Source organism: Ixodes scapularis, unplaced genomic scaffold (genome assembly GCF_016920785.2).
Source record: "Ixodes scapularis isolate PalLabHiFi unplaced genomic scaffold, ASM1692078v2 PGA_scaffold10__122_contigs__length_95168666, whole genome shotgun sequence".
NCBI lineage: Eukaryota > Metazoa > Arthropoda > Arachnida > Ixodida > Ixodidae > Ixodes > Ixodes scapularis.
Genome location: NW_024609836.1, coordinates 48,508,375 through 48,525,593, shown reverse-complemented (window position 1 = coordinate 48,525,593; position 17,219 = coordinate 48,508,375). Strand labels below are relative to the sequence as shown.

Genomic DNA, 17,219 nt, shown 5'->3' with positions numbered 1-17,219 from the left:
ATAACTATTTCTGAGCACTGCGTTTCCACCTTTTATACTGGTCGTTTTGAGGGTACGGATTTTCTCGGTGACCACCCAAGCAATAAATAAGATTCCCAACATGTTGATTTATTTTCAGTAATGTCATACCTCTGAGAGTGTGTTAAACGGCTCAGGGGATGAATCTCTTCGTAAAAAGTAAACGCTCATGCCGTAATTATTTAAAAGCCAATAAATCAAGTTGCACCACTGCGGTTCCAAGCCACATGTTTGCTTGCCTGCGCGGCACATTGTATACTGAAAAAAATTATATGAATGTATTTCTAATATGTTTAGTGGACGCATTGAAAATTCTGATCTGAAAGTCCAGGGGTGAGACAGGGAAAACAGGTTTTGGAGCAAGTTTTGGAGCAGAAAAATTTGGATTTTGGAGCAACCTCGAAACAGGAAAGTATACGGTTTGGAGCAGAAAATGTTAGAGAAGCTTATCAGCATTTTAAATCATAAAAATTTTGATTTCGATCACATATTTTTTTATCGTTATTTTTTCCCACCCTAGTTCCAATAAGTCATCAGCGCCGATACACACCGAGATAAAATATATTTTAAAAAAAAGAACAGAAAAGGCACACGCGAGTCGCACGGGCATAGATAAGGACAAAACAAGGGCTTGCTACAAAGGTGGTCACCAGGTACCTCAAGCTTATACAAACTGGTGCCAAAGCGCAATTGTAGTGCAAAACTTTTTAAAGCGGTGATTCGAGAGCATGAACAGGGAAGCACGGTTTATTACAGCCAGACATCGATCGGATGCTTGTAGAAAGCACGAGCAGATAGAAAAATCTTCGCACGAAAGTGAGTCACAAGGTAAATTGTGAATTGGTAGAAAAACTATGAGCAGCACATGCACGCCAAATACGGGTGTGTGACCTATTCATTCGATTGTTCACGCACTGGAAACACGTATGTGATAACCGAAAGTACTCACGGCGACGGCGCCGTCCATTTTGACGAGAAGATTACGGACACGGATGAACAGTTACACAATGGAGGTGCTCAATGGCACTTAAGGGATACTGAACCGAAATATGGATTTCACAAAATAAGACAGCAGAAGTGTTGAACGGGACGCTACGAACTCTAAGACATCTTTCATACATCGAAACCTCAAACGGATGGCCATACTTTTGCAAAACAAGGGCGCGACCACGCAAGGTCTTTGACGTCATTGTACCCCTGGAAATTTTCAGAATGAAAGGAGGCGGCCTCGCTTCTCTCCTCCTCGCTTCGGTTCATCACCTCGAAGGGACGAAGCGAGGAGGAGAGGGCAAGAGAATCTGGAAGTGCCTTATCTCGTCGGCCTCGTCGGCCGGGTTCAATCGCGCACTAGCATGCTGTCACAAATGACAGCGTAAAGTAGTAGGAAAATGGAGAAAATACTACGTATCATAGGTATAGAAGGGTACTACAGCTGAAATCTTAAAGGGGCACTGACACATCAAAATCATTTTTTTTTTTTTATTATCCGAAACGATTGAAAACGATGCCGGGACATTACCCTCAAAATTTGAAATTTTGGAATTCAGTATTTGTTAAGTAAAAAAACAATTTCCAAATGCTGAATTCGAAGTTCCCGCGCTATCCGCGCCGGTGCGTTGACGTCAAATATTGCGGAGACCTGAGAGTCCACTTCCTTTCACGACTCCCTGCTGTTGCCATGGCGACCCAAAGCGAGGAGGAAAGGAGCGAGCGCCAAGCGGACCGGTTTTGAGCGGTGTTGCCTGTTTTCTGCGGGAGGATACAAATCCAGGAGACGGCACCACAACGAACTTCCGATTTTTGGTATTTCAAAAAGAAGGGCCGTAGTGCGTTCGCAATTGCGTTAAAAAACATGTTTTAGGATTGCCGTTATTAAATGTTATAGAGATGCCGCCTAAAAAGCTTCTAAATTTCATGATTCTTGACGTCACGGATCAAAAGAAGCGAGGAGGCAAAGGCGGGAGAATCAAACGCCAAAAATAAAAAGGCGCGCGCGCGCGCGCGGGAAAATTTTTTTTCGCGATGCGGTTTTTTTTGCGAGTCTATGACTGCAACTTGCTTCGTTTTAGACAATAAAAAAAAATACAACCTTTGGGGTGTCAGTGCCCCTTTAAAATCCGGCGGTTGCTTGCGCCACCCTGTACCCGTGCCGTGTGCTTTACAACGACGAGATTGAATGTTGTCAACCAAGTTCTCGTTTCCCGCTAAATATAGCGTAGCCGCAAATTTTTTTTAGTTTTTGAGTTACTTTCGGCGCAGTGTGGCGCAATTTCGACCGATTTCGCGTTTATGGCGCAACTAGGCGCAGAAAATTGGGTTTGTATCAAAATAGCGCAATTGGTGCAGATGTCACACCCCTGAAAGTCATACTAAGTTATTATTTAAATCATATATGAACTTGTATACTGCATATCAGTTGGCATATGTTGCATATCAGTTCTCATATGCCGCACATCAGTCTTTGGGTATTTCATATCAGTTGCATATGTCGCATATCAGTTTTTGGATAGTTCTTATATAGATTCATATAACTTTTTTTCAGTAGGGATATATGCATACCCTGTCAGTGTACCTTTAAACACAAAAAAAAACGAACAGAAGACAGTTTTAAAGCGCAGCTCATAGGCGCCCATTTCCGGGTTAAGTGGCGTCAATGTAACCACGCACGTTGCATTATGAGACGTAACAGTTTCCCCGCTAAATTTGGCGGGGAGACTGAATTGATGTTGAGGTCATGCGACGTCAATTTCCCGCTAAATTTAGCGAGAAAATTTTCGCTAAATTCAGGAAGAAATTTATTGGAAATTCCCCGCGAAATGGGAAAGGAGGAGAGGAGGAGAAGAGGGTATGGAGAAGCATACCCTCCCCTCCACCTCAAGAGCTGTGCTCTAATTTCGCATTAGAGAATTGTAAAAGTCTTTACTTTTTTTTTGTTTCACGTTTACAGTCCATGAATTCTGGTGAACAGGGCAAAGAGGTACAATGCCAACCCACTGAACAAGTGCATGGTGCAACAAAATACACAGTCGCACAACGGCTATAGGCAATAGTGGTCGAAGAGAAGAAAATGTCACTTACATGGTTACCAAGATGTTAGTGCTGAGGAGTAGGAGTCAAAAAAAAAAAAAAAAAAACTAGTTCAAAGTTTCTCTATACCGTGGGTTTTCAATCGGGTTCCTGGGAACTCTGGGGTTCCCCGGGAGTACCCTCGGAGGTTCCCCGAGCTCTCAATTTCCTCAACCGCCCCGGTTCTCAAGTAGTGTGTCCTTCCAGTTAAGTGTCATTTGAGATATAAATCACTCGCCGATGCGTAACTATGACCCACGCACTCCCTGATGGCGGGCACGTAATTGTTTACGAGGTCTAAAGACTTTTGCGCTGCTTTATTGCATCGGTGCTGAGACCGGGAGCCGTCCCCCGGCTGCCGTTCGAGGCAGGTATGGCTTCCTCGAGAACGGGAAGTTTCAGAACCTCAGCGGTATACTATCGAGTCTCCGTTCCATGTTTTGTCAATACAGCAATGTACTGACATGCATTTCGCAGCAATACTAAAAACACATCTCCTTATACTCAAACCCCCTGGAAGGCAGAAAGGGGGATCTTAATTGTCATGATCGGCAGCACAAACCACCACTGCTGTCGTGTGTATTTGACCGCCTGGCAGTCAATTTCCTGGCAACGAAACTGCTACAGCGAGATCCCAGCATGGTGCATGATGAAAATGGGAACATTCTGAAGTACCATTGCACCAGTGGCACATATCATTCATTCATCCAATAGAAAAAATATTTTCGAATGCGACGGGCAACCTGCATGACGTAAAATAAACCTCACAAAAAATACCAACGGTCATTCCAGATTTTACTAATGTGAAACGCAGTAAGACAAACTTCTGATCTTGGCTTTTATCGAGCAACTCAACAAAAACCTTTGTTTTTAACTTTCAGCCTTTCCACTGTGGTGAAGAAGGAAGAGCAGCAGAGCTGTAGCTTCTGTTCTCTGCGGTGACTTTCCAGGCGAGCGATCTGCTCTTCTTTCGCAAGGGAATCTGAAGCGCTCGACGCAGTGGAACTTTAGGCGATAGCGGTTTCGCAACGGTTGCAGAACCATTCGTGCTACTGCGCACATCGTCGCTCATTCCGCTCCCGCTCTTCTTCCTCTGCAGGTTGCCGCCATCTATGAGCGACGGCGGCAACCAGTTGTCTGGTTGCCGTCGTCGCTCACAGATGGCGGTAGCTGTCCAGAGTTTGGTGTCATCATTTCTAATCTGGCGACCACGATCATGCGGAAAATAGCTCTTAATTATACCAAACAGTCCCTTTTCACTTTCACGTTACTAGACATGTTAGTCCACTTCAACTAAGATCTGCAACGACAGAAAAAAATGTAGCACTGTGGAAGCTAGAACTGTGAACCTTTATTTCGGAGTAACAGCAAAACAGAAGTCTGATTATACATTTATCATCTGCAGGTCTGGTTTAAGACAAATGAGATAAGAGTAAGAAACAATGAAGCCAACAACCACAGTGAAGGTGTTTTACAAATACGTCATGCACTGCAAAAAAAGAAAATACAAATTAAACTTAAGTTTGTCGCCCTGGCAGAATTATGGGTGTTTTTGTATTCCTTGAAACTTAGCTGCTCTGGCCCATCTCATTTTGTTAAAGAACTTAAGAATGTTTGCCATCAGGAAAGCATAGAAACTAACTACTATACTGCACAATACAAAAAATAAGCAAAATTAATAGTGTGATGTACAACGACACATACAGTCTCAGTGGCGTAGCCAGGAATATCTTTCAAGGGGGGGGGGGGGGGGGGGGGAAGGTAGCTGGGATGTCCATGACTTGAGGTGCGGAGAGGAGGAGAGGGGGTCAAAATGCATGTGTATATTATAGGGTCCGCTACATTTAAGGGGGGAAAGGGGGGGGGGGGGGCTGAAGCCCATAAGCCCGACCCCTGGGTACGCCACTTAGTCTGAGAATTCTGTTGAAGGAGGCCAGGCAACACTGGAACAACAGTCAGGAAAAAAGAGCACAGAGCAACAATATTGTGACCACCTAAAGAATACAGATGATGTCTCAAAGCAAGTGTCATATAAATACAAAATTTTGAAAATTCCAGTACAAAAAAGATGGTGAAAACACTTTGTACGAGTGTGTTATTGTCAGATCCAGGTTCTCTACACCTTTCATCAATATGCAGTCTTCAAAGTGCATTACAGCAGGGGTCTCCAAACTCCGGCCCGCGGGCCAATTTCGGCCCGCATAGAACTCCCGACCGGCCAGTGGCTGGCCACGGTCCTTCCAATGAAGCCCCCCCACAGCCTGCCTCCAGCAGGCCCGCAGTTACCGAAACACAAATAAGCACACTTAAAGAAACAGCGCCGTAATGCGCACTAACTGCGTAAACAAAGATACGCAGTAAAAAAAGAAAGAAAACTGTCTATGAAAAGGCATGTCCTCTTGTCATATTATTATTTAGCGTGTCATCACCCGCGTTACCATTCTTAGCACTCTGTTTTATATTTGCATAACTACATCTATCAAATTCCTTTGCGTTCCCCTGTGTATTGTGCTTAGTTGCCCAAGTTGTATCAATTGCATATTGTCAGCATCAGTTCTATCGTTCTCATTAGTCTTTTTCTTTGCGTGAAGAAGCCAAAGTTATTATACACCGATTTCTGCCTGGTGAGTCTCCTGGGTCCAACGTTACTAAAACACTCAGTTGGGAAACTCGCCGTCGAAACCTGGGCCGCTGGCGTCCACCGAGACCGAGCTAAATGCGACAACAGCGCCACTCTTTATCGATAGTCTGTACTGTGGTCACCTCGAGCTTTTTGAAAGCCTGTTTTTGCGTAAAAACAAATGGAAAAGACTCTTTTTGTATGAAATTTATTGGAGTTTAGTACCAAATGGCGGGCGCGTGATGTTTTTATCATTTTTAGCTCGCAAGGTTTTGCGGAACAATTAATATTGTTTTTATACAACCATGCCTCAGCGGGCCTTTCAGGTAGCGCGTCCCGACCTAGGTGCATTTAAACTTCGGTACTTGACCGCGGCCCGTCCGCTGGGGAGACGGGGGTGGCACCCCTGTAACCTCTACCGCTGAATCTGTTCTTAAAGCCGAAATAGAAGTCACGTGCAGTTCCTCGAGTGGCCGCTGCGGGAGAAATGGTGGCGCTGTGTTCGTCATTAGCTCGGTGCTCGGAGACAGATTGGAGCACTTTTTTAAAGCTGTCTCTGTGGGAGTTTCCGAACTGAGTGTTTTAGTAACGTTAGTAACATTATTTTAAATATAAGGTATATGTATTCATCTGCCTTAGATTCTTTTTAATTTTTATGCTACATTGTACTTTTTTCTGCTGTGCTCTACTTTTTTCTTTAAATGCTTATCTGGGAATATTTATTTATTCCTTTATTTACTTATTTGTATTCCAGCCCTTGAGCTAGTGACAAATACCCGATTCAGCCCCTTAGGCAAAAAAGTTTGGAGACCCCTGTATTACAGCATTACAAAACATGCACATTGGTTCAGCGTAAATATATTGCAAAACCTGCTGGGCGGTACGGGATTTAAAGGGACCATGAAGGCAGTTTCGAAGTTTTATTCGACGATTGAAATGGGTGTCAGGCACGTCTCACATACTGTTGACCAAGTTCTAGCCCGAACAGAAGTTTGGGTGCCGCACCAATCGAGCAAACAGGCGCGGTAATAATAGCGCCGGGAACGATGCCTGAGACCCCACAGAGGCGGCGGCAGAAAGGTGAACTAAAGTGCGCCGTCAAAGCTTGACGACAACGGGCTCCTCGCATGGCGATTGGTTCAAACATTAGACGCGCTCTTGGTTTCGATTTCGGTGGTGAGATGTGATAAAAAAAAAGTTTATTTGAACGTTGGATAATATTTTGAAGTTGTAGTTGGGAATTAGAAGGTTTCATACCGTGTATAAAAGCATAATCTGAAGCGATCCCTCCGTTTGCCACTGGTTGAACGCATCCCGCACTGCTACCTCGGGCGCGTAACAAGCGTCGAGCAACCATGGACAAAAAAAAGAAAAAAAGGTTCGAGCGCCGGGGACGGCGGACTTTTGGTTTTAATTTCGTGCGTCGTCTCGTGTTCGCTTTGCGAACTGGTGTCTTACCAATCATGCCGCGTTTATGTGCTGTAGTAGGTTGCGCGAAAGGTCGGTTAAAGACGTGCGGTCGATCGGGCGACGTTAGTTTGCATAAACTGCCAACCGATGCAGCAATGCGCAGCATTGCTGCATCGGTCGCCAATTCAGAGTTCTGCGTCCTTAGCAGCATCTCCCGTTCAGTCGGCGTGAGGTCGCTGAACGGGAGCTCAAACTCGTTTGCGAGCGCGGCGTTGTCGTCCATTTCTTCCAGGTTTTCTTCCAGGTTTTCTTCACAGACCGCCATGCACTAGAGCGAACCACGGGAACCACACTGAGTGTGCTCTAAATCCTACCGATGCCGACAGTGCTCCCTGACGTCACTTCCCTTTCCAGAGGCGAAAAAGGGAAGAAATCTGAATGTTTGTTTCGGTTTCGAAAATTTATTTGCAGGTACAGAAATAAGAGTCACAACGTTCTAGAAAAAATTGTGTGGCATGCCAGGACCCCAATGCTTCCGAAAACACCTTCTTTTTTAAACAAAATTAAATTGCCTTCATGGTCCCTTTAACTAGCGATGCACCAATCAGCATCACGAAGTGCTGTGGTGTATACACACACTTGTCAAATAATCACCCGCCGAGGTGAGTGCTAAAATAAGAGCACGGTAGAAACCTTAAAAATTGTTCCACTTGCTTCAGTACCAAGATCTGCAACTGAGAAGAACAGCGTGGGAGCTGAACCAGCCAACCTTTTCTTAAAAAGAGTGGAAGTGAATTCTGGCCACACATTTACTTTCTACAAGACTAAATGTGCATAGAGAGGAGTAAATAACAAAAATTAATTTTTACAGACATTGGACCACACCTAAAAATATTCGACCACAACCAAAGAATATTTGTCATTAGAAAAGCACGAAAACACAGATCAGCAATCAGTCTCCTGCCAAGGTAACTGCTAAAATGACATCAAAGTATGATACAAGACATCAAACATGATACAGGAAATTTTGGAACTGATGTGTCAAGTAATGTGTTAGGAGGTCTGCCAAAACATTACTCCACAAGTACTTCAGTACTAAAATTTGCAATAGCTGAAACAAAAAAGAAAAAAAAGTGAGTTGAAACTGCAAGCCTTCATTTAAAAAAAAAAAAAAAAAAGAAATTGAATTTTAGTCACAGATGCATTTTCTGAAGAAAAATAAAATCTACAGATAGGGATAAATAACAAAATAAAACAATATATTTTTACAAACATATTCAACCACCTTAAAGTACCACACCCAGAGCAGGCGCAAAAGAACTTGAAATGAGCAAAGCGTATGATCCCCTTTACAGTAAAGCTTTATCACCTGTGTGGGTTCGATTATGGCAGGTTAGATGGCAATTCTGAGTAAAGGCTTGGGGACAAAGCTTGCACTTATAAGGCTTTTCATCACTGTGTGTTAGGTTGTGGCGGATAAGACTGCTTTTGCAAGTAAAGGATCGGGTGCACTGATTGCACTTGTATGACCTTTCACCAGTGTGTGTTCGATTATGGCGGGTCAGAGTGTTACTCTGAGAAAAGGCTAGGGGACAAAGCTTGCACCTGTATGGTCTTTCACCTGTGTGTGTTAGATTATGGCGGCTCAGGTGGCTATTCTGAGCAAAGGCTTTGGGGCAAAGCTTGCAATGGAATAGCTTTTCACCTGTGTGTGTTCGATTGTGAGCGGTCAGACTGCCATTGTGAGCAAAGGCTTGGGGGCAAAGCTTGCACTTGAATGGCTTTTCACCTGTGTGTGTTCGATTATGTGTTCTCAGAGCGGAAATGAAAGCGAAAGCTTTGGGACACACCTTGCACTTGTATGGCCTTTCACCTTTGTGTGTTTGATTATGCCAGGTCAGAGTGACAATTTGAGCAAAGGCTAGGGGACACAGCTTGCACTTATGAGGTTTCTCACCACTGTGTGTTCGATTATGGCGGGCCAGATGCATACTCTGAGCAAAGGCTTGAGGGCACTGCTTGCACTTATAAGGTTTTCCAGCAGGGTTGAGTTGTTCACTACCATGGGAAACCAGATGGCTCATGATTTCATTGTGGTCTCTAGTGACATAGGTGCAGAAGCAGCATTTAAACCAGATGTCCTCGGTGGCTTTCAGTGGGCAGCAGGACTCCCCATGCAGTGCTGCTCCATCACCTAAAAAAGACATGATTTGCAATAGGGCACGAAAGGAAAGCCCAACCAAGATAGTGACTTGCTTTATAAATGAGTTTGGTAGTCACTGCTGCAGTGCCACTTAGCTGAACAGCTCATTATATCACCACCTTTTTATTTTGGTTAATGAAAGCACTCAACTACAATTGACTATAAAAAATTCTTTATTGGCAAAAAATCTATTTAAGTGTTTGATTCCCCCAACTGTTAAAAAACTATTTTATTGGCTGGTAGCACAGTACCTTCTATGCATTCGGCTTTGTGGCCATGTATAACTGAAAAAAAAGCACTCTGACCAGCTTACAGTGGTGACTACTTGTGGGTTTTGAACTTGTCCACTTTATCTTCACTTCGGAATACATCTACCATTAGCAAGGTTTGAGGAACTAAATGAGATTTGAACAAATTTTGAAGAAATTTGATGACTCCTGCTTTTCTACGACAGCAATGGTTTTCGATATGCCATCCTTTTCTGGTGGTAATCTGTGTTGCGCTCAGACAAATGTATTTTTAATGACTAGTTTTTTAGTACTGATGACAATACTTTCATTTGTGGAAAGTGAGTTTCAGGTACCTTTGCAAACTCAAAGGTTCCAATAACAGAAGCAAGGACTGGAATGGAGCATCATGTTTGCTTACTTCTACAGAGACCACACCAATGCACACCTTTAAAGGGGTACCCGGCATTTTTTCTTCAAGGTGTGAGATTTGTGTCAAAGTGGACTAAACACAACAAACATACCTGAACTAGCTATGCATCTATTAGGCTAAAAAGATTTTGTGGATTTATTGGACGTTTTATTTTGTTTGATTCTCACCCTTTTTTTCGAACTGAAAGTTTTACAAGCAAAAATAAAAGAGATTCAAGCGGCAGGCAGGGGTTCACTCTTTGTGCAGTAAAATTTGTTCCGAAGTGATTACAAGAAGTTTGATAGTATCAAATAAATGCTAAAATGTTTAACTGATACATCTTTCTAACATATATATGCTAAGTTTACTTATATGAAAAATTCATTCACGAATGATTCAAAATAACAAAATTACCTTAGCTGCATACATTCAGAATTATATGCCTTGTCAGGACTGCATAATATAGTGTCATGACAATAAAATTGTCTTAAGTTCCTTTTTATTAGAGTGCATGACAATCTGTGACTGCCATTTAACCCAGCAAGGCCTACAAGAAACACACAATCAAACGATCATTGGACCATTATGTAGAACTTTTGTCAAAAGCATCCTTCTCTCCAAACACAATAAGCAAAGTAACCAACTTCCTAAAAGTGTTACCACTTTAGAATCACTAACCCTTAACGACACACTACTTAGGCACTCCATGTTGACTGGATTTGTCAGCTGTTCCCTTTGCATCGGGTAGCACACACTACATTGGGTGAGCAGAGCCGGCGCTCCACTCTAAGCAGAATTTATTGCCTATTTTTGTGCCCCTAAGTCCTCAAGTCTTTGCTGAGGGTACTCAATGGCATTTCCGGCTCATTTTCTCTGACTGGGCTCGCTTTTTAACAATATCCCTGAGAATTCGGTTTTTCCCGGTCGCTAGACACCGTGTTTTTAATATGTAATTTTCTTTGAACAAGTTTTGCAATGGTTATCGTCGCCGTCGGTTATGTTTGCTAAGGTGAATAGACCCTTTCCGAAATTCAGTCTGGCCACTTTGATCACTATCATCATCTGTGGAACGGCATCTGTGCCATACGAATGGCGGCCTTCTAGTGACTGATAAAGGAAGACGTTGAAGATGCTCCTAAGCGGATATTGCGAGGCCTGTACGTTCGGGGGTCAGTACGAAGCGAAGTAGGGCTGGAACACAAGAGCTACGTAAGCGTTTATTTCTAATTGCTCAGATTCAGTCAATCTGTTGTGGCACACAATCGGCTTTAAAGCACTTTGGTGTATAGACGCTTTACAGCAGCTGTGCATGGGCGCCCCCATAAATGACCTTCAGTTTTTGTTCCCTCTTATTCCGTTCGCTTCACTTAATCATTGCTACAGCAGGAAAGGTTATTGCCATTTTAGATGCTACTGTGTACTTGTGCCCAGCATAGGCCCTTGTGAAGACCCGTCAACGCTTGCTTCAGTGGCTCGGCATCTCGGTAAGACAAGAGAAGGGCGGCTATGGCGGCTCAATCTGGCGCGTGTGTAAAGCGTCTATAGAATTTTCTCGAGGCATCTCAGTGGGTTGGAGCTTTGTTCTGAATGCACGTTCTTGGTCACCATCGACCTGAAAGTGATCGAGAAAGAACTCACACTGAACAATTCCTCGCGTGCCGTCGACTTGCGAAAGTGACGGTGCCGATACAAGTTCATTTCCGCCATTGATAGGGCAAAACCTAAACTGCTTTACGAACCACCAGATGGCACTGAATTTCTGAAAGGGTCTATTGTGCCATCTGCAAACTTGCTTTTTATTCTTAATCAATTTTTCTTTTGGTTTGGCATGGAGCCCCCAAAGTGCCTCTTCTGTTTACAGTTGTGTTTTATTCTGACTGCCATAATGTTTGTAAAGCGTTTGTACATTAATTGTTTTTGTAGCTTCTGTTGTCTTGTGGTTATGTGCGTGTGTGTCTGCGGGCACGTCTGCCCCTTGTCATACTTGGGTAGTAATTCAATTACAGTAATTGAATTACTGTAATTTAATTACTTTTCCTGGTAATTTGTAATTGTAATAATTACTTTTAACTAAAAAGAATTGTAATTGTAATTTAATTACTTTCTAGCGTCAGTAATTGCTAAATTTCAGGCACAATTACAATTACTTTTGCAAGATTTGGCGGCGCTTTTCCCCCTGGCCACGGAGACGACAGTACAGCCAAAGCGACAGGGGAGAGTGTGTCTCCCAACCTGCTCAAAAAAGGGAAAAGAGGAATGGGAAAGAGAGGCTGGGATAGAACGGAATGAAGGATTTTGTAGACTGTAAAACGATTTAATGAAGAATTTGAAAAATAATTTGATAAATGAGGGCTACACTCGCGTCCGTTTTCGTTCCTGTCGTAGTTGAATCTGACTCTTCCCCTCGTTCGCTTTTTGTTGCTTCTGTTTCTAGGGGTCTTTCTTATTTCTCATTCCCGCAGGGGGGCATCGGGGGTCGAAGTAGAGCTGGTTGGCTCCGACCACATCATCCGGTCGAGGCGGGGAGGTTCGAGGTTCTCCTTACGCGTCTTCGCCGCTAGCGTATTCGCTTACACATTTCAGTCAAGTTTGGGGAATTTTTTGTTCATGAAATTATTCTCTTTTCTTTATAAGTTTTTCACGTCCTTCTCCTCTATCTCGTATGTTGGTACCTCTAACAGTAAGTCGTACGACTCTTACATCGAGGCGAAGAAGCAAAGAAGCAGCAGGTCTCATTAACACGACTCACCCTGCCTTACTTCCAACTGTTGTTGCTACACTGCTCTTCCTTCTCCCAATCCTCGCCTACCTTTTCGTATAAATCTTAATTATTTAGTGTCTGCTCTACCTAACCCTTTCAACCGTTTGTCAGCCTGATTGGACGAGATTCCAAAACTTACAAACCGCGGCTTTAGACTGTAGGGAGCTTGTTTAGACATTTGTTGTCGTTGAAGGCTTCTTTCTTTTCTTTATTTATAGAGGGCTTGGCTTGCACTTTGTTTTTACACCTCTAACGTGACCCTCCACGCGTTGTCCTCTCGTCCTGGCCTGTGGAACCGTCCCGAGGCGCGCAGTGCTGCTTTGCATTGAGAACCTGCAACAGTCTTATCTACAAGGGAAAAGGAAAGGCTGCATGCCGGGGCCTTGTTACGAAAAATTCTTTAAACAGATTAGCAACAATGTAGAAAGTATAATCGTTAGGTGCAAACTCTCCGCACCGTCTCTGAAAACAAATTCAACAAACCGAAAGGCGACCTCCAATTTGCGGAAACTTTTGCTGGTAGGCAACTTTTTTTGTCACTTTCAATAATACTTACAGTTATAAAAAAATAATAATGATGGCTCGTCTATATCTTCCAGCTGAAACATGCTCAAGTAACTCATGAAATCGAGGCATCCAAGAGGCCGCAGTTCCAAGAGGCCGCAGTTAGAATCCGCCTTCGCGGATTCTAATTTTCGCGACGCGGTGGGGTCGCAATATAGATTCCAATGTGTTTACATTTTACCGGAATAGCTCGCGGGACTTATTTTTCGTGAATTGTAGGCGATTCGCAAAATTCGCGAAAATGAAGTCATTTACAGTGTATCATTATTTTTTCGAGGTTGTTCTTGTCATGCTAAATTCAAATCGGTCTTCTTTATGAGACGCATAGCATCGATGCAATCATTGCAATCCTAATGATTAGCTACATGACGATCCTAAATTTATTATCTATCTCAGGAGCTTTTTGGGTGTTACCGTGCACTGAATTAACCCAGAATCCCTGACAATTGCTGCTATTCTGACTTTAGTTTTGTGGAAGCGACCACAGTTCGCGTGCTACAGTTACCCACATTCGGCATGTTACAAGTCCACAGACAGGGAGAGGCAGCGAATCATCGTAGCTGAAATGTTTTTGGAAGTTGTCATATTCTTTAAATGTTTGACGTCGTTTACAAGTTTCTCTTATTAGCCATTTTTACGCGAGTTTTATGATACCAGTACTGCCGCATATTTGTTTCCTTGTGTTATTTTTAAGTTTATTTTTTGTTGGTTTGACTTGGATACCATTTGCATAAGCTCTAAGGAGATTCACCTCGCACCTGTGAATTTCGTCGCCATTTATTTTTTATTTTTTGGGAATATAAGAATGCAGGAGTTCATTACTTCAAACTATTAAGTTCTATAATCCATTTAACAAATTTCATAAAAGGAAAGTACAATGCGTGACAATTATACAGCGGCCATATAACTCGTTTACAGTTATATGGCCCAAGGTGGGGGTAACTCTCAGAAATAAGTAATTGTAAAGTAATTGCATTACTTTTAAAAAGTAATTTGTAATTGCAATGAACTACTTTCACGTAGTAGTAATTGAAATTGTAGTTAAACTACTTTGGGACCTAAGTAATTGTAATTAAATTACATTTTGAAAGTAATTTACCCATGTATGCCCCTTGTTGGCTTTAATTAACTCCTTAGCGATATCCACGGGGCCGAATGGCATGTCGATTTCTAAGTTCGGGCATCTTTGTGTGCTCACCTATTCTGAAAAGGCAACATATATTTATTTATTTATTTATATGAAAGCTGCAGGCTTTTTCAGGCCCTGGCAAGTTACACTATATTTGACATAATACATAAATACATAACGGAGAACATAGTATATTATTATGGCATTATATAAATTTCAATCAAGCAATGACACAGAAATTAAACAGTTTTCATCTTATTTGACAAAGGTACTGTACAGAAACACATACTTTTATCAGATTGCATTTAACAAATGCTGATACAGTAAAAAAAGAGTTTTAAGATATCTTACATGTAAAATCAATGATTGTGTCTGAAAGTGCTTAGTCAAGCTATTCAGGAACGACTGTGCTTCGCGAATTGCGATTAATTTCTGTGGGAATAAGTTCCAATCTTTAATGCTATGAACGAAGAATGAATACTTGAACATGTCATTATTGCTGATGTATGGTCCGATCTTACTGTGGTCAGTTCGATTTAAATGACTGTGGTTTTTCAGGTAATGATCAGCGCTCATCTTAAGGTGACCATGATAAAGTTGATGTATGACCTTTCAGCGCGCAATAATCCGTCTAACTCCTAGACTTTGCAATTTTGATTGCTTAAGCAAATTGAACAAACTCTATGCATACCTATCTTTTGAAAAATAAACAGTATGCCCCAGTTTTGAATTTTATCTGTACCGTAAGATAGCTTATTCTAATGTAGGCCAAATTAATGACTTATAGGCAGATATCTTGCATTCTAATGTTGTATTTCTTAACTGTGTCCTCAGGGAGCCCAACTTTCGGCAAGCAATATTACACATATAATTAACATGTATATCCCATTTTAAGAACCGTGTTATTTGAACTCCTAGGTATTTAACTTGGTCTGTCTTTATTAGGGGGGTGGAACAAATCTCATCCAGAAATTCCAGAACTTCTTTTTTGTGGGTTATGGACATTGCTAAAGACTTCTGCTAATTAATATTCATTCCCCATTCCAGGCGCCACTGTGATACAGCATTTAATGACGAATTTAGATTTTCCTGATCGTTCTGGTTGGTTATATTATAGTATGAAATGCAGTCGTCTGCCTAGAGTCTGACCTTCGTGGATAGGTGACAATCATTGCCTATGTCATTAACATAGATGAGAAACAACAAGGGCAAGAGCACTGAGCCCTGTGGCACACCAGAATATACATCAAGGGCTTGAACATTTTCCACCGATTTCCAAAAACTGCATGCGCGCACTCAGATAGGCCCTTATCCAGGATACAAGTTTGTGCCAATACGGGTAACGGGTAGCGTGAAGTTTCTGAATTAACTTAATGTGAGGCGCTCTATCAAAGGCCTTTGATAAATAAATCAAAATAGCATTCATTTGACCTCTATTGTTAATTCCTTCTGCAAAATCATGCACTATCTCACTCAGCTGTGAGACTGCAGAAACACCAGCTCCAAACCCATGTTGATTACAAAAAAATAGGTTATTCCCTTCCACTAAGTCATGATGTGTTCACTTAATATGTGTTCCAATAGTTTACAGCACATGCCGGGGTAAGCAAAATAGCTAGGTAGTTGTTTAAATGTGGCCTGTTCTCAGTTTTCAGCCAGTCTGTTGGCACTTGACATTGCAGAAGAGATACACTACACATGATGACTAAATATTTTGCGGCCAATTCTGCATATCTTTTCAGAAAGCAGTTACTTATCTTATCTGCCCCTAGTGCTTTTTTAGTATCAAGATTTAATAGCAGTGACAGAATACCTTGTTCGCTCACGCTAAGTTCTGGCATATGTGATTCGACGTTCAAAGTTATTTCCTGAGAGAGTACCGTATTTTTTTCCACGGTGAAATTCAACTGAAAATATGCATTAAAAGCATTTGCTATGTCAACTTTATCTGTAAGTGTAGCGTCCCCGCAATTAATATGCATTATTTTCTCTTTTTACAAGACAAACAACACCTGAACTATAGCGGTTCATTTTTCATAAAACTGAGAAAAGTTTCAGAATATTTTTCTCTTGCTTCTTTCAACTTTGTCTTTAAGTGTTCCACTAGCTCTACCACTTCAATGATATTTTAGGGGCGAAGCTCCTTAGGGGCTAGCCATGTCCGTATGTCTGGCGTCGGGTGTTCATGCTCACAAGCACGTGGGCACATGCTCCCGTGCTCGTGTAGGGGAAAAAAACAACCGCATCTCCACGTGGTGAATCATGTTGATTGGGGCGAAGCTCTGGTGGTGCTTGTCTGCGTAGATGCTGAGCCGCAGCATGCCGAGCCTTTCATTCGTTTTTATCCATGTCAGAAAGAGAATGTGTGGTATGGAACGTGGTTATATACGCATTTGAGCATTTGACCGCAGCCTGACATGGATGAAACTGAACAAAAGGCTCGGCATGCTGCGGCTCAGCGTCTACGCAGACAAGCACCACAAGAGCTTCGCCCCAATCAACATCATTCACCACATGGAGATGCGGTTGTTTTTTGTTCTTTTGCATTTACGTTTTTTAGTTTATGTTTGATATGAATAATATCTCAAGTTATCTTTGGGTTTTGCCTTTTCTGTTTTCAGTCTTCGTTGGTTAAAGTTGCCCTTGGAATACACTATTATTGTCTTGGAAACTGTTCCACAACTCATTGATGTCCCTGTGTTTCGCAAATTCACCTCTCGAGATAATCTATTACTGACTCGTCCTCACTATCCAAATAATTCTTAAAAACAACCTTGTTAAAGGGTAACTGCAAAGAAAAAAAAGTGTT

At 42.2% G+C, this 17,219-nt stretch overlaps 1 protein-coding gene across 3 annotated transcripts in view; it reads right to left on the bottom strand.

The window, feature by feature from the left end:
* Positions 1-17,219, bottom strand: part of LOC120843104 (zinc finger protein 525-like) — a 36,262-nt gene that overhangs the window by 3,956 nt on the left and 15,087 nt on the right. For 2 of the 3 annotated variants that reach the window (XM_040214334.3, XM_040214335.3), the window contains one exon: positions 8,385-9,308. The exons of the other annotated variant lie outside the window; for it this stretch is intronic. In XM_040214334.3, the coding sequence (XP_040070268.1) occupies positions 8,464-9,308 (845 nt within the window). In that variant the 3' untranslated portion in view covers positions 8,385-8,463. Of the gene's footprint in view, positions 1-8,384; positions 9,309-17,219 lie in introns of those variants that run through there. 3 annotated transcript variants of the gene reach the window in all.